Source organism: Rana temporaria, chromosome 1 (genome assembly GCF_905171775.1).
Source record: "Rana temporaria chromosome 1, aRanTem1.1, whole genome shotgun sequence".
Taxonomy (NCBI): domain Eukaryota; kingdom Metazoa; phylum Chordata; class Amphibia; order Anura; family Ranidae; genus Rana; species Rana temporaria.
Genome location: NC_053489.1, coordinates 294960730 through 294979101, shown reverse-complemented (window position 1 = coordinate 294979101; position 18372 = coordinate 294960730). Strand labels below are relative to the sequence as shown.

Here is an 18372-nt window from a genome sequence, read left to right as displayed (position 1 = left end):
GTTCTTGTTTGTTATGCAGATAATTGATATTTCAGCTTTACTCGATGCTCAGATGTATACATCCTGGGTCTGGGGGGTCAGGTCCGGAATCTGGGAAGGGTCGTCATCCTAAACTCCCTACTACCTTCATAGTTTATGTCCACAGTTAATATCTTGTCATGGAACACTAGGGGACTAAACTCGCCAACCAAGCGTCCTACAAGAAACACACCTTATGGGGAGTAGGATTTTATCTCTTTAAAAAAAAAAACATGGGTGCGCTACCATCATCACTCGTACTCTAGTTTTGAAAGGGAGGGGGGGGTGTCAGTGCCCTGGTCCTTAAATCCCTCCCGTTTTGCCTCCTGGATTTGGCCCTTGACCTGGATGGTAGGCATGTTATAATCCATGCTGTGATTTACTCTTTAACCTGGACCATTGTGGGCCTATACCTGCCCCACCAGCCTCATTGTCGCTATTGAATCAGGTGACTAGTAGGATGGCTGAGTTCACCTCTGACAATACTGTGATTTTAGGTGACTTTAACCTGGTCCCTGACTCGGGCATGAATTGGCTGACGTCTGTGGGATATCCCTGTTCTGGGTTGGCTCACTGGGCTGATACCTATGGATTGACGGATGTGTGGAGGGGGAGGCACCCTCAGGCTCAGGCCTACACAAGCCACTCAGCCTCCCATAGGACGTTCTCCCGCATTGATCTGGTTTATGCGGGGGGCCCGGTCCTGCCGAGAGTCACTGACATACGCATATTGCCTCGGGTGATTTCTGACCATGCTCCAATGCTCCTGACACTTGATCTTTTGGTGGGCCCTAATGTTGGCCTGCGAAGACTGTCCAGGTTCTGGGTTATGGATACTGATACAGATGTTCAATTTCAGACTGAGCCGACGGGTTATTGGGCAGCTATAGCTGGCACGGCGGATGCCGCAATTGTGTGGGATGCCGCAATTGTGTGGGAAGCCTTTAAGGCCTCCATGAGAGAACATTACCAGACCATCATTGACAAAGTTCGTAGGGAGTGCAGGGCAGAACTGGTGAGGGCAGAGGCGGCCAGGGCAGAAGAAAATTTCATTAGATCACGGGATCCCCAACAATATACCCAACTGCAGCCCCTGATTGGGGAGGTCCTTAGCCTCTGTACCGCTCTTACACAGAAGAAATTACTTGCTCAGTCCTAGCGGATTTTTGAGCAGGGAGAGAGGTCCAGGAGACTGCTGGCCTGGCTTTCTAGGGAACAGGTGGGGGGGGGGCCCGAGGATTATGGGCCCCACGGGGGAACTGATCTGTTCCCCGGAGGGAATCAATACGTGTTTAGCCGAATTTTATAGACTCCTTTACAGCTCGCGGGCGGACTATGAGGTTCTAGATCTCCGGGCCTACCTGGACGACAATGATATACCGGTCCTCACACCAACCTACCGTACACAGCTTGATGCTCCCATCACGGTGACGGAAATCCAGCGGCCCATAAATCCATGCAAACGGGTAAAACGCCGGGGGCCTGATGGAATTCCTGTGGAGTTTTAAAAAGCATTACGCCGAGGACCTCATCGTTCGATTCCACTATCTTTTCACTGGAGAGTCGCGGCTGAGGAGGCTGCCTGACACCATGAGAGAGGCGGTTATAGTGGTAATTCCCAAGCCAGGGAAGGACCCTACCCTGTGCTCCTCGTCTCGCTCCATTTCTCTGCCAATTGTGGACGCAAAAATCATGGCCAAAATCCTTGCCAACAGGCTGAACTCGGTCATAACTGCTCTGGTACACTCGGACCAGATGGGTTTTTGCCGGGTTGGAGAACGGATATCAATATCAGGCCCTTCTCACTCACATTGATAGGGCCGAGGAGGGGTCAGCAGGTGTGGCGGCCTCACTTGATGCAGAGAAAGTTTTTTACTCCGTCGAGTGGGGCTACCTGTGGGAGGTGCTCTCTAGTTTTGGGTTTGGGACAATCTTCACAAAATGGGTACGCATGTTATACACCTGTCCCTCAGCTAAAATTATAACAGCTGCCTTTCTGAGATATTCCAACTGGGTCAAGGCACGAGTGTCCCCTCTCCCCGGGTTTGTTTGCCCTGGCCATAGAACCCATTGCCATATTGTTGAGAGCAGAGACGAGGGTTCAGGGACTGCGGATAGGCCCGATAGAGGAAAAGCTAGCTTTGTATACGGATGATACCCTGCTCTATTTAGCGGATGCCTCCTCCTCCTTACAAGTGGCCTTAGATCTCAATCAGTTTGGTCGGTATTCGGGCATCCGTATTAACTGGGACAAAAATCGGTCCTGTTCCCGTTACACTCGCCACTTCAGTGGGTGGATGAGTTTACTTACCTGGGCATTAAACTTAGTGGTAGGACGGGCGACTATGAGTGGGAAAATTCAACCACTTATGACCCAACTGACAGACAAATGTGCGGCGTGGCGCTCTCTCCCCCTGATGCCAGTGGGAAGAGTTAATCTTCTGAAAATGATTTACCGCCCAAAGTTTTTATATTTCTTTCACAATACCCCTTCGCATATTCCTAGGAGATTTTTTAGGAGACTAGAGGGCCTGCTGATATCCTTTGTGTGGGCTGGACGACCCCCCCCGGGTAGCGGAACAGATTCCATACCTCCCCGTCTGGTGGGGGACTGGCACTCCCAAATTTTTTACTCTACTATTGGGCGGCAGTACTGGTTATGGTCCCGTGGTGGTTCTCTCAGCCCAGACAAAATCCGGCGGTCACCCTGGAAGAGGCTATCCTGGGCTCCTATGCAGCCCTGAGTAACCCGACATTTGAGGCCTTAGGGCGAACCCCTCTGACGACCATCATGCGCACCACAGTTAAGGTCTGGCAGGAGGTTCAAACTATTTATAGGAGGCCTGCCCACATGTCCCTGCATATTCCCCTGTGGTGTAACCCTATGTTGCCCCACCTAACTAGCATTCCGGACCCCTCTCCCTGTGGGCAAAGAAGGGTATCATCACTTATAGTCCATATAAGTGATGATATGCCATATAGACCTCAAGGGTAGACTTATACCTTTTCAGGCATTGAGACGAGCTTAAGCCCTGCCAGTCTCTTTTCAGTTCAGATACTGGCAGCTTAAACATGCTTTCGAGGCCCAATTTCCTGACCCCTTAACTTTGGAGTCTGACTCCATAGAGCGACTCCTGGCCTCTAGTGTAATGGACCACCCTCTCATCCCTGTACCTGTATCTCACTGTGGCATATGACACCAAACTTACTAAAACCTGGGATAAGTGAAGGGCCGATATACCGTCCTTGGACGAGGAGGGGTGGGAGGACTGCATCTCCTCGTACATTCCCTCTATGATTGCCGCGAAGGACAGGTTTATACAGTTTACATTTCTTCACAGGGCCTACAATACCGCGCAGGGGCCGGCCTGTATCTACCGGTACGGGATCCCAATTGTCAACGGTGCAAACAGGAAATAGGTACGTTCTGGCATATGGTCTGGTCGTGTCCAAAACTCCGGCCATATTGGACAGCTGTTGCCTCCAGGCTGACTGATGTAATTGGGACAACCAGTCAACCCGACAGTTCTGTTATTGAGCCATCTGGAGGACGTGGCAGGGGATAGGTACTGTAAACTACACCTGACCTTCTCCCTATTTCATGAGAAATTCTGCTGAAATGGAAATCTGGCCCCCCCCCCCCATGCTTCCTGGCAGCGCTCGGCAAATTCAGTCCTGCCCTTGTACATGTAGACTTAAGTGAATAGACAGTGCCCGGTGAAGTTCAACAAAATCTGGTCTACCTGGATGGAGACCAGCGCTGCCCTTGACCCCCCCTCCAGACTGGATGTGCCGGACATTTGACCCCCCCCCCCCCCCCCCCCGACGGTTGCCGTTTTGGTCTCCCCCCCTTTATGCTACTGTTAAGGGTTATTTGAAGTAGCTCTGGCGTAACTGTGAAGAAATACTAGTTATGTATGTTTGATATTTACCCAATCCTCACTTGCTACCGATTACTTGGGTTCTGCCCCTGGAAGTGATGTATGCTCCCGACACTGATTTTTGCATTGATGGAATTTCTGTGACGCATCTGTAATGTAATGCTGATTTGTCTAATAAAATGTATTTCTGTTAAAAAAAAAACAAAGTCCCACCTCCTAGATCTGCTACTATGGCACACGTCACACTGATATAATTTCCCAGCTTTGGATCAGCGTGCCGTCTATCACAAGAGGCAGTCTAGGAGGCAGGACATTGATTTAAATCACCAGGCGGCCCTGTAACAAACTGTGACACAGCGTGAGATCCCCACGAAGCATCACAAGGAGAGGAAGAGGTAGGGGGAGGACTCTGACAAGGGCAAAAGGGTGACACACATGTGGCACCTGGGGCGTAACACCCCCTTGTCAATTCCTTTTGGCCGCATGCATAGAATTCACTCCATCAATAAGAGAAAATGGAACTACCTTGGAAGGGCCATTGCCCAAATTGTTGCAACACAGACAGTGTGGATAAGGCGTTCTTGGAGTGAAGCACCGGGAATAGAGATAAAAAGCAAACACAGAGGACACCGAATTGAGCAGGCCACCCACAATCTTGGTAGACATTAGAAATCCTATGCCACACAGGTTGCAAAACTTGAGAGGGCCAAACCATATGATGCAATGTGCCTCGGGCTGCATAAAATTATTTAGGGATGCTATATATGCCTTTATGACATTATATTTGATGAATTGTACCCCTTATGCTTTTTACCAGCTTTTCACATTTGTAACCATTTCGCTATCACTGTTAATATGACATCTGTACACATGTATACTCATTCTATGCATTCATCAATCAATGCAGATCATCATGTGGCACCTGGTTATGCACTGCTGTATCCCTGTTTCTCTTACTAAAGATGCACATATTTATGTGTTTTAATATGAAGTAATGTCATTTATTTGAAATTGTTTCGTTTACATGTTTTCTGGATGTTGACACATGTTTTGCATTTTATGATGAATAAATATGTACCCCTTTTTTTCACCCGTACCATGTCTGCAGCCTCACTCAAGGTCCCAAATTTCAAATTTTTTATTTTATGTGTCTGAACCAGGGATGGAGGTGCTATACTCATACACCTCATTTAAAGTCCCAAATTTCCCCTTCCTCGTTCCGTGCCTCGGGCTGGGCAACCACAAAAACAAAATTGAGGAGTTCGAGAAGGTGGCATGGATACAAACCAGGTTATAACATCTGGTTAGAAACTTGATTGCTGTTTCCCTAACAGTGAGGTATCGTGTACAGGCCCGGGAGATTGCACTCCACAAGATTTGGATACATTGTAAAGTAAAATCCTCTTCCCATTTGCGTTCATAAAAAGGGACTCAGGGAGGTAGGGTGCCAACCATGAAGCTACAAAAGATGAGAAATTAGGTCTTTTCCTCTAGGGGTGGAACTACAAGTCTGCTCAGTAAAAGGTTTTAGGAGGAGAGGTAGGGTTAAGGGCATAACTAGGAGCATACAAAATGTCTAGGGTATCGTAGATATTCATGATTGGAGGTGGCCATCAAACGTTGGAGTTTTGCAAATTTTATGAAAGCCGATGAGAATGTGTCCAATTTAACCAAACGATTAGCCTTCCACCAAAAGAACTGTTGATCAATTGGAAAAGCTGGGGGAAATGGAAAAAGAGGAGGCTGGGGAAAGACAAACCAAATGCAGTTTAGTAACTGGACCCGAGGCGAAGGGAGTGAGAGACCGAGGTATTACATGTGGCCAACGCTTGATAAGATAGAGGAAGTCCACAAAAGACACAGAACATTATACAGGTGTACTGAACAGGTTTTAAATTGAATCCATGGGAGGGAACAATATGCCACTGGGCCAGTTGGAATAATCTAACGGACAGAAAAGTAGAGCCAAAAATTAGATAGGCCGATACCCCCTTGGGGTTGGTAAAGATAAAGAATCCTCTCTCGAAAATCTAGGTTGCTTGTCCTGCCAAATAAATCAAATATCATCACTTTGTAACTTGTCAAACTGTTTAGGTTTTACAATACAGAGTGCACGAGACGGATGAATAAGACATTCATCCTAATTGTTGCGATTCTCCCAAGGAAAGATACGGGGTAGCCGATCTGACCATATGCAGCAGTCTCAGGCTCCCCAGTAAAATGGGAGAGGCCTTCTGAGCCTGGTAAAAAGTGACTGGGCGACTGTAGATAACATTTACTTAAAAGCCGATGGCCAGCATAAATAATATTATTAATAATAATAATAATAATAATAATAATAATAATAATAATAATAAATAATAATAATGCAGCCATGCCATGGTCCTGGTATAACCGCTTCTCATCCAGGATGTTTATATACGTACGCTGGACTGAAAGTAGTTAATGCTGAGGGAAATGTAATTCTATGGAAAACCGATTTTTATAATATTTAGCATACTTGTTAGTGTACACATCTAATCTTTTTTTTTTTTTTTTTATAAATACCTACTGGTCATGCCATTGAGGTCCTTATTATACAGGATTTATAAAGCACCAACAGTTTATGCAGCGCTTTACAATTTGAGGGTAGACAGTACAAATACAATACACTTTAAGCACTTAAGCCCCGGACCATTTTGCTGGTCAGACCAGACCACTTTTTGCGATTCGGCACTGCATTGCTTTAACTGACAATTGCGTGGTCGTGCGACGTGGTTCTCAAACAAAATTGACGTTTATTGATCGGTTTGTGCAAAAGTTATAGCGTCTACAAAACAGGGGATAGTTTTATGCCATTTTTATAAAAAAAAAAAATTTTTACAAGCAATGGCGGCGATCAGCGATTTTTATCGTGACTGACATTATGGCGGACACATCGGACACTTTTGACGCCATTTTGGGACCAGTCATTAATACAGCGATCAGTGCTATGAAATTGCACTGATTATTGTGCAAAATTACACTGGCAGTGAAGGGGTTAACCACTAGGTGGTGCTGTAGGGGTTAAGTGGGCCCTAGTGAGTGCTTCTAACTGTAGGGGGGGAATGGGCTGTGTGTGACAGGACAGCGATCACTGCTTCCGATTACAGGAAGCTGTGTTCACCGTCCTGTCACTAGGAAGACTGGGGAAATGCTTGTTTACATAAGCATTTCCCCCTTCTTCCTCACCGTGACACGATTGCGGGTATGCCCGCAGCCATCAAGTCCGTGAGACCCGCAGTCGGAGTCACGGAGCTCACGGCGGGTGGGGGCCAGATAGGCTTCTCTAAAGAGATGCGTTTTCCGGGATCGTCTGAAAGCGGACAAAGTAAAAGATAGTCGGACAGATTGGGGTAGAGCATTCCAGAGTAATTGTTCAGGCAGTTACTGTTGTATGGTGACAATACTCTGTCCCTGTCTTTCCATTGATCCCCGTTGTCATAATATGCGAGGGCTGTTAATAGAGACTACAAGTGATGGTGTCGACACTGAGCAGGCATGTTGCTCCATGGTCACCAATACAAACGCTACCCTGAGGTTTAATGTGCAGTAAAAGCTAAAATGGGTACATGTAGACAGAAGAAGCTTGAGCAGATCAACAGCGCTGAGATGCAAAGACAAGGATTTAAAAGTGAAAATTGTATTTATTAAGAAAAAAAAAAATAGGCAATTGGTTTAGGATACATAAGGCTTTAGCAATGTATATTTTATACAGTGAGAGTTTACATCTACTTTAACTTCAACACAGCCCTTAAAATTTGCCCGCTGTTGTAATTCAGCGCCATGTTCCCCGAAGGCTTCACTGCTGCATAATTCCAGACATGGCCACAGAAAATGACAGCCCATTTATTTAAAAACGAGACATGTTCTTCTCGCAGGGTTATGAATGGCGGAGAAGTGACAACGCCATCTCAAAATTCAGAGTTCCTCATCGGCATCCCGATGATGTAGAGAATGTCAAGGAAGAATGTGCGCACAACAGGAAGGACGGATTCTTCAACATTTAAATACAGAAAGGTTAATGGTCATATGCAAGTATGGTTGGTTAAGCATTATTCATACATTAATAAAAACCTGCATAAGGCAATACAATTCAGTTATGGGAGATTCAAAGGTTAGCAATTTTATTTCAAGTCCCCTTTATTTTAAGCTTTTTCTCTACTTTTTTTTTTTACAAGATCAACATGCAATTTTAATTATGACATTAAATTAAAATAGTTTAACAGTAGCTGTTGTGTTTGCCGATTAGAATATAATCCTGAATAAATAAAACGCCACTTGGCTGTGCAGCTTGACTGCAGTACTGTTTTGCTGCCTTCAGGATTACAGCGCACATGCTGCTACTATTGGGGGGGGGCTTGGGAGAGAATGAATAAAACCAGCAGAGGAATTTCTATGCTGAAAAAGGTGGGCCTAGGAGCCCATTCACACAGGCAGAAAGACAAAAAAAAAAAAAAAAACACTGTTTAGATCAGCACAGCAGATAGTTTTGTATGCATCGGAATGCAGCGCTTTAGTAAATCAATGAGCCCATACATACAGCGGCCTCTACATAGGAGAATGGCGCTGCATGTAGACCTGCAGATTTTTGGCATGTAAACGTGAGTACGTTAAGCATATATTTTATGCAGGCTCATGTAGCCCTGCCAGCAAGGACCTTTGTTTAATGCAGAAAACATGCATCTAAAATGCAGTGTTTTTTATGCACCAACAACAAAGTAGCAATACTGACGTGTTGACACTATGGAAGCCCTGTATATGGCCGCATTACACATCATGTGTTATTTTAGCAAAGAGCACTGAAGGAAATATAGTGCTAATGTTTAAAGACCCTGCATTACAGGGGAATATAAATTGAAGTGCATGTAAACCCTAAATCTATCTGTATACAGTTTTCTCATGCAAATGTTTGCCAATCTATTGCAATATATTTTACCTCAAGATCCTAACAGCGCTTTCTGTTTCTGGCCGACAGCTCTAAGCCCTGCCTGACAATTACAAGTAGTGTGGTCATCCTGCTGTGTGACCTCATTTAGTTGGCCTTTGGACTGCCTATCTGGTAGACCTTATCAGTCAAAAAGGGAGTACACAAAGTAGGGCGACAATGTTGCTACTAATTCCAAGACAGTGATTTAGAATTGTTAGCCTGCCACGAGTTGCAGGAAAGAAAATCTGTCGATTCCCCCATCAACACTGTGCGAATTCCTCCCGTGAAGTCATTGTGTACTCCCAGCAGGGGGTGTGGGTAACCATCCTTGCCGGGAGAACACAGTGGCTAGCGGCTATAATCGCATGCTAAAGATCCAACAGGCTGGTCGTACCCAAGTCAATCTGCGGATAAACTTGGATAAATCAGCCTGCCTATAGATGAGTGAATCTTGGCCGCTCCGTGTGTGTGTATGTATGTGTATGTGTATGTGTATGTGTATGTGTATGTGTATGTGTATGTGTATGTGTATGTGTATGTGTGTGTGTATGTGTATGTGTGTGTATATATATATATATATATATATATATATATATATATATATATATATATATATATATATATATATATATATATATATATATATATATTTTCTCTCTCTTTTCATAAATGTAGGGTTTACATACCCTTTAAAATTAAAAGGTCCACCAGGCCCTGGATAAAAGTAGTAAAAAAAACCTGTATAGTACATTATGTGTCATTTAACCAAGGTCCCTCAAAATTGGGGTAATCCGTCATTCGCACCTGAGCTTTTTGTTATGCGATTCCCAAAGTCCAACAAGATAAAGAATCCCATTATTCCCAAAGGTTCTGTTCACATGTGAGCAAGGTGTCCCTTGTCCTCTGTTGTATGAAGCTCGAAAAAGTGAATGAGCTTCTAAGGGGCATAATTGAGCATTTTGGCCCAACAGACTTTAAAGGGCAAGTTCACCTTTACAGAAATGCCCCCCGGTCCCGCTATACACAAGTCCCACGATTACCTGCTGTGACAATTTGGTCGCCACTTCACCAGTCCAGGGATTTTAAATCTCGGTGGCTTAATCTCCTATAACATATCTTTACGAGGTACATTTAGGAAGCATTCCAATTGGTCGGCTCTGACCAATCAGGGCCCGCCTAGCCCGTCCTGTCAGCACTGGAGAAGATGAGAAAGCCGCTGGGATTTAAAATCCCTGGATGGTAAAGCCTTCCCCTGCCATCAGCACGAATCATTTTCCCTGACACCAAGAGAACAATGGTGACGGGAGGGACCACCAGCTAATTGACAGCCTCAGCTCTGTTCCTGTGTAAAGAGGGGTGTGTCCCTTTTCGTCCAATCAGCTCTCAGAGCTCTCCTCACTGAGCTCTACAGGAGTAACTTCAGCTCTCCACTCTCTGAATTCTCAGACAAGCTTTATAAAATTCTTGACTTTTAAACAGCTGTAGAGGGAAAAAAATTGCAGATAGACAGCGGCAACCTATGTAGGAGGATTTTCTTATCTCTGCGTTTCACCTAAAACCAGTCACTGCACTTGGATTAATGCAAGAATTTACAACCACTTCAATGGGGAGTTTAAAAAAATAAAAGCATGCACACATACTTTTTGTTCCCCAGGTTCTTCCATTTAAATGTTTAGGGTGCTAAAAATTCATTCTGTCCCTTTACTAAAAATTGGTGGTACAAAAAGGTAAAAAAAAAAAAAAAGGTAAAAAAAAAAAAAAGAATACAAAAACCGCATTTAAAAATAAATAAATAAAAAAAAGTTGTCCAACTATGCTCAACTATGGGGGTGTACCAGGATTACATTCCCAGTGCCCTAAACAAGAAAATATCACTAAATAAATCATTAAAGACTCACCAGATTATGGGGGGGAAAAAAAAAACACACCACACAAATACAACACATAACAAAAAGGCAAATAAAAGTACAACTACTTAGAACCGCGTACTCCAACCGTCACCCAAAAAAAAAAAAAAAAAGTACAACTACTACTTCCCATGCATCAGATGAAAGTTTGAGTAACAAAACAGAGCAGTATTGTGATCACAGAACCAAAACATGCTGTAATGTGAGGGGGCGGGAAGCCATACTACGCCAGATGCCTTTCATGAATAGTGCAGACTGCAACACACGAGAAAAACAAAATAGACTGCAGATAAAATAGAAGCACAGGAAAAACACCGTCCAGGACCAATTTCTCCACAGAAACATTCACGTCCTCTCAGAGACCAATTAGAAACTCATAATAAAAACATTCCAAAAAAAGAAATCCAGCCAACTGTCAGGTTTCAGTTCTATCAAAATGTGATTTTTAATACTCTAACCCAAGGACAGACATTTAGAAAACTGATACAACAAAAAAAAAAAACACCACACACACAAAACAACATTTCACTAACACACAAAAACTAAAAAGGGAAAAGGCCAATTTACACTTTATATACCAAACAGAATGGGACAGATTTATGACATATATAATCAATGTTCACATAGAAAACATCAGTTTGTACACGGCATGGTTTATAGAAGATAGAAATTGTCATAGGCCTTTTGTCGTCATTTAGGCCTCGTTCTCATGAGCTTTAAAAGGGAGCACATGGTATGTATTTCTAAGGCCTCATTCACACGGACAGTCAGCCCTGCATTTCCATGCATTCAGAGGACATTTCTAAAGGCAAGTAATGATTTTACAATGGAGCTGATGGACACGGTTTATTTAGGTATGATCAGTTTAGATGCATTTAGAATTCTGTGCTCCCAGAATCCAATTAGAAATTCGAAACACGTCAAAGGGCTGAACCCACTGGAAAGCAAATAAAGACAAAAAGTTGTTTATATTTTCCAGATAACTTCTCCTGCATTTAGCTTTTCTAAGCAAGTGTAAGGCCCTGTTCACACAGGCATTAAGTAAGGCGCCTATCAAACGCAATTTACAATTGCTGCAAAAATAATACTGAATGCAGAGTTCGGCAGGTGTTGATGCTTTGCAACTGCCTCCATTCACTTCTACTATAACATGCCATATACACACCCAAGACATTTACAGTGTGTTTAAAGGTGAAGTACGAGCCAAAGCTTGACTGGCTGTACGTCTGTGGATCACAAGAGTGCAGTTTGTTCTGAACTCCTGTGACCTGTTTTCAGCAGACAGCGGGCTGCAGCCCACTGTCAGCTGACGTCACAGAGCCAGTCCAGGCTCAGACAATATTGCAACAATGAAGTTGGGATCCGCCCACATGCTTGGACCAACACCTAGCTCAGCCTCTCAGTGAGCAACCTACTTCCAAAGCCCAGCACCCCAGTGAGTGTCGGGGGGCAGACAGCCGTTACCGACAGTCACCAGCTCTCTGCTCAGAGAGCTCTGAGAACCAAGCGATAGGTCGTGTTTGGTCAATCAGTTCTCAGGCTGCATTCACATCTAGGCGTACAAAATCACTGCGTTTTGTCCCGCGAATTGCGGCGACAAATTGCAGCATTTTGTACCACGATTTGCGGCGACAAAACGCCGCGATTGTGAATGCAGCCTCACCCCCTCTATGGAGATGGTTCATATCTCCTATGCCGAACGCCGAAAGCCGCCTGAAAAAAAGGTCCGGGACTTTTTTTCAGGCGGCAGGCGTACGGCGTTCGGCGTGGAGATGTGAACCATCTCCATAGAGGTGCATGTTAAATCATCCCTCCAGCGTCTCGGGGGTGCAGCGGTGTCGCACTACAGGCGTATATACGCCTAGGTGTGAACGGGGGCTAAGGCTTCGAGCCAGCAGGTGGACCGGTGCTGCATTCCCCTAGGAAAGTAGGATTCTGAAGAATAAAAAAAAAAAATAGAACCATACTTCTCTTTTAAGGTGTAGTTGCAAAGCGTCAGAAGTGATCATTTCCCATTTTAGCACTGTGCAAAAAAATCAAGGCATTTGAACAGCATCATTTAACACCACTGTGCCCACACTGAGGGTTAAAGGGGTTGTAAAGGTTAGTTTAATTTTCTGACTTTCGCACTTCCTGTTTCTCCTCAATAAGCTTGCCCCCATCATCCGAGCCGTTCTGGCTGGGGGTTAGTCAGCATGCTCGCCCCCTCCCTTGGGAATACATCCCTGCGGGGAGACGCTGTGAACGTCAGGCATAGAAAAAAAAACATTTAGAAGGGAAATCGAATGAAAAGGTAAGTGAACCAACAATGCACTAGCTGCAACCCCTTTAATTTCTCATTTATGTCTAGAGCAGTGGTCTCCATACTGCGGCAGGGTGGGTGCAGGTTATGTGTGCTGAGGTAAGCTGGTTAACTGTATCTTAACAGTTTTTACATCCAAAATGTACATACCAGGAGGTCATGAACTTTACTATGGAACACACCAGAGGCTAGGGTAAGGCATTGTTTTAAGAAAACTGTTTTTTCTGCAACAGAGGTACATTAACCACTTGAGCCCCAGACCATTTGTCAGCTTAAAGACTGGAGGTCTTTTTGGGATTCCGCACTGTCACTTTAACTGACAATTGCGCGGTCGTGCGACATGGCTCCCAAACAAAATTGACATCCTTTTTTTCCCCACATATAGAGCTTTCTGGTGGTATTTGTTCATCTTTGCGATTTTTATTTTTGTGCTATAAACAAAAATAGAGCAACAATTTGGAAAAAAAAAGCAATATTTTTTACTTTTTGCTATAATAAATATCCCCCAAAAATATATAAAAAATATATGAAAAAAATAAAAATTTCCCTCAGTTTAGGCAGATATGTATTCTTCTACAAATTTTTGGTAAAAGAAAAAAAAGAAAAAAGAAATCGCAATATGCGCTTATTGATCGGTTTGCGCAAAGGTTATAGCCTTTACAAAATAGGGTATAAAAGAGAAAAAACAATATCTAACGAGTGGACATTGATGGTCAGACTTTCAGGCCAAGGAAGTAGGTTAAAAAAGTTTAATTTAATAGCATATAGATACAAAACAAATACAGAATAATATTACAAAATTTTTTTATTATTAGCCACTGTATATTCCTCAGAAGTCGCCAACGCACGTTTCGCCGTGGGGCTTTTTCAGGACGAAGACGAGGAATGCATGTTTAGCAGAAAATCAGATTTGTATCTGTAATGATACAGTATAAAGGGTTAATAACATTTACATATATATGTTATTAACCCTTTATACTGTATCATTACAGATACAAATCTGTTTTTCTGCTAAACATGCATTCCTCGTCTTCGTCCTGAAGAAGCCCCACGGCGAAACGTGCGTTGGCGACTTCTGAGGAATATACAGTGGCTAATAATAACAATTTTTTGTAATATTATTCTGTATTTGTTTTGTATCTATATGCTATTAAATTAAACTTTTTTAACCTACTTCCTTGGCCTAAAAGTCTGACCATCAATGTCCACTCGTTAGATATTGTTTTTTCTCTTTAATACTTTACAGATGCGGCCCATGTGAGTGCTATCCTTACGTTTCTTTCCAATTTTTTCGTTTTCTTCCTCCCTTCTTTCTTCAATCTATCTAATCCCTCTTCTCCCTCTCTTTTCTCGCAACTCCATTTCTCCTGCCCTCTTTTGCCCTTCTTCTATCCCCCCTCTTTTTTGGAATCAAAATAGGGTATAGTTTTATGGCATTTGTATTAATTTTTTTTTATTTATTTTTTTACTAGCAATGGCGGCGATCAGTGATTCTTATTGTGACTGCGACATTATGGCGGACACATCGGACACTTTTGACACATTTTGGGGCCATTGTCATTTTTACAGCGATCAGTGCACCGATTACTGTGAAAATTACACTGGCAGTAAAGGGGTTAACCACCAGGTGGCGCTGTAGGGGTTAAGTGTGCCCTAGTGAGTGATTCTTACTGATGGGGGTATGGGCTACACGTGACAAGACAGTGATCAGCGCTTCCGATTACAGGAAGCGGCGATCACTGTCATTGTCACTAGGCAGAGCGGGGAGATGCTGATTTACATCAGCATCTCCCCGTTCTTCCTTACCATGAGACGACTGTGGGTATCCCCACGGCGATCGAGTCCGCGGGACCCGCGGTCAGGCTCACAGAGCTTGCAACGGGCGCGTGTCAATACCGCGATCTTAAAGGGGACGTACAGGTACGTCCTTCTGCCTGTTCGAGCCAGCCATGCTATCGACGTATATCGTCGTGCGCTGGTCGGCAAGCAGTTAACCCATTTGCTTACTGGACACATTTACCCCCTTTCAGCCCCCAGCCAATTTTCAGCTTTAAGCGCTGTCATTCTTTGAATGGCAATTGCACGGTCAAGCTACACTGTACCCATATGAAATTTTTATCATTTTTTTCAAACAAAGAGCTTTCTTTTGGTGGTATTTAATCAACACTGGAGTTTTTATTTTTTTAACTGCTATAGTGCAGGCATAAAGTGGTTAAAGTATTACTAAAGTCCATTTTTTTTTCTTCATTAAAACAAACATGTTATACTCACCTGCTCTATGCAGTGGTATTACAGAGTAGCCCCGATCCACTGCTTCTCGGGTCCCCCGGCAGCGATCCTGGCTCCTCCCCTTCTTCACGTGTCCCCATAGCTAGCCGCTTGCTATAGGAGGCACACAGTGTCTAAGGACCCGGGCTCCATAGACATACAAAGCGGGCCTAAGCCACGTCCCCACATTTGAATGACAGCAGCAGGAGCCAATGGCTCCTGCTTGAGTGCTGTGTGAAGAGGAAAGTGGGGAGCAGAGAAATAGATAACTTTTTTAGCTTAATGCAAGGAATACATTAGGGTAAACACATTTTTAGCTTTAGTATCACTTTAATGGTATACTGGTACATAGGGAAGCTGGAGAAGAAAAAAAAAAAAAAACACACACACACACTTGTTATACTTACCTGCTCTGTGCAATGGTTTTGCACAGAGCAACCCCGATTCTCCTTATGTCCCCAGCCGACACTCCTGGCTCCTCCCCCTCGACTAGTGCCCCCAATAGCAAACCACTTGCTGTGTGAGCACTGGTGCGTGCTTACGCCTGAGCCCTGCGTCTATAAAACACAGAGCCGCAGCTCGGCTCTGCCCCCTGCTCTCGCTTCATTGGCTCACTGGCTGTGATGGACAGTGGTGGGAGCCAATGGCTCCCTCTGCTCTGTATCAGACAATGAAAACAGAGACACTCAGGACAGCCAAGGCTCCTGTGCAAATTGCTGAATCGAGAAGGGTCTCATGTTAGTATGGGGGAGGGGGGCTGCACACGTTTTTTATTTTTTTAACCTTAATGCATAAAGAATATGAAGATAAAAATACTTTCAGCTTTTACAACTACTTTCAAGCCCACTGCAGCACTTAGCGGGGAGATAATTTTGTGCTGGCCTACAGGATGTGTGCCTACACCAGGCCACCAACTTTCACCGACCCTCTTCGCCTGCTAAAAAAGCATTTCTACGCCAGGAGGATGACGTTTGGGAGGCACTTCTGCATCCGGGGGCCCATGTGAACTCGGTCTTTCAGATTGCATTGTTCATTGAGAGTCACATGGTGGAGGGGGGGGGGAGCCACAGCTTAGTGGCTTTTGGAGCTTGTGGACAGATTCCTGCATGCTAATTGAATCACGCTGCGAGCAATGCTAACAGGACAACATGTCGAACAGGATCCTTATTTGCACATAGCGCTTTCCAGCGGGCTCTTGAGAAAATCAGAGGCGGGTTACACTTCATAAAATTTGACAGCAGCTAAACAAATCCTGCTCCAAAACATATGTTTGTAGTCCGTTAAACATCACAGCGGCGCCACGACACTAGAAGAAACATGCCCAATGGTTGCTAGGGGTTACGGTCATTTGCCTTGCTGCTCTTATTAAAAAATAAATAAAAAAAGACCATTCTCTATATAGGTTAAATATCAATCAGATCGGTAAAAACTAGCAAAATCTGAAAACGTGACAGGCAAAGTTGCCGGGATTTATCGGCTCACCGCCCAAAGTGAGGCTATATCCATGCTACGCTCCCTTCCAGCTCTCTTTGTACTAGACAGTGGCGTGAACCGACAACCTTGAACACCGCTTGCAAGCCTAAACTGCGTGAACGGATCGTTTTTAAAATACAAATGACGCATCCGTTGAGAACAATTGGACGGCGTTACATTCGCCTACCAAATACTTCTTCACGTATAAAAGCTTTTTTTTTTTTTCTCAGGCTCAACCGAGAGCATGACAGGCCTCTCCGCCAGCAAAGTACTTGCGTGTCTGCATGCCAAGTTACGTCTTCTAGGCCTTTCCAGAAAGGAAGTAACAGTAGATGTCTAGCACACAACGAATGGGGCTCACGCTTGTCGTTGAATTTTTTTTATTTTTTTTTCCCCAGGCAGGAACGATCGTTTATTTAGAGGGCAGAACTAACACACGACATTTTATTCCGCAGATGAGATTAAATCGCAGGATGATTTCTCTAGGAAAGACGTTTAACGATCGGGGAGCATAAACAACGCTGTAGGGGAGGGGTCGAAAGACGATCTTGTTAAAAGTAAGCTCGCTTGTATTCGTAGCGTCTCCCCTTTTTTTGTACAGCGCTGTGGTATAGGTTGGCGCTATAGAAATCTTGTGTACGTTAAAAAGGAAGCATGTGCTTGTCTGATTAATAAAATAAAGGGAAGGGGGGTGAGAGGCATGGGTTTGTGTTTATTGTGGAAGGGATGGTGAGATGTGTGCAGCATGGGCAGGTGTTGGTAGGTGGCCTGGCTGTCATGCAGTGTAGGAATGCACACACACCGGTGGCAGTGCCCCCAGGGCATATCTTCTGCACATTACCTGCTTGCCCCGGTAGAAGAGCCTCTGTCTGTCCGGGCTGACGTTAAAACTCTCCTCGATCTTTAACCGGAGGCTCTCGATCTTGGTGAGCCGAGACAGGTCATCAATCGTGCGGGTCTCCGTGCCGTCTATGGTCCTCACCTGGATCCACATCGTTGCAGATCGGACGATCGGATACACAACAATCACCTGCTTTACCGTCTTAGGGCATCCAATGACAGCCGCCCCCAGCAGCAAAACAAAGACAGGCTGACGATCGGGGGTGCGGGGTGCAGGCTGCGCCGACGGATCTGACGATGCTTCACTGAGCAACTCACACACTGGCGATGATGTTGTTGTTATTGTCTAGCAGTGTACGCGCCGGGTAGCCATGTCTGAGCAGCCCTGGGAGTGTTTACTAGGAGCTGCTGCTCTCACATGGGGGGTCACGGCGCCAAGCGAAAATCTCGCGAAATCACTCCGGGGCTGGCCCTCGTGACACAGGAGGCTCGGCCACGCCCACTTCTCCGGTGCATGCTTCCTCTTCTCACACAGCAGCATGCAGAGGGGGGCATGGATCACGTGTGTACTCTCCTCTCCCTTCCTGTACACCACACGTGTCCTCTGTGCAATTGTCTTTCCATTTATTCATTAATACAAGGGAGGAGAGGGGTGCCCCTATGTTTTTGTTTTTTTTATGTTTGGGGGCGCACGTTGGCATGCTTTCTCACAAGCAGCGATAAAAACGGGCACCT

The 18372-nt window shown here is 44.7% G+C and overlaps 1 protein-coding gene across 1 annotated transcript in view; it reads right to left on the bottom strand.

The window, feature by feature from the left end:
- The window catches only part of UHRF2 (ubiquitin like with PHD and ring finger domains 2), a 110379-nt gene extending 92279 nt beyond the window's left edge, over positions 1-18100 (bottom strand). The window contains exon 1 of the mRNA XM_040357613.1: positions 17639-18100. Within this exon, the coding sequence (XP_040213547.1) occupies positions 17639-17791 (153 nt within the window). The 5' untranslated portion in view covers positions 17792-18100. The remainder of the gene's footprint in view (positions 1-17638) is intronic.
- Positions 18101-18372: the final 272 nt, after the last annotated feature.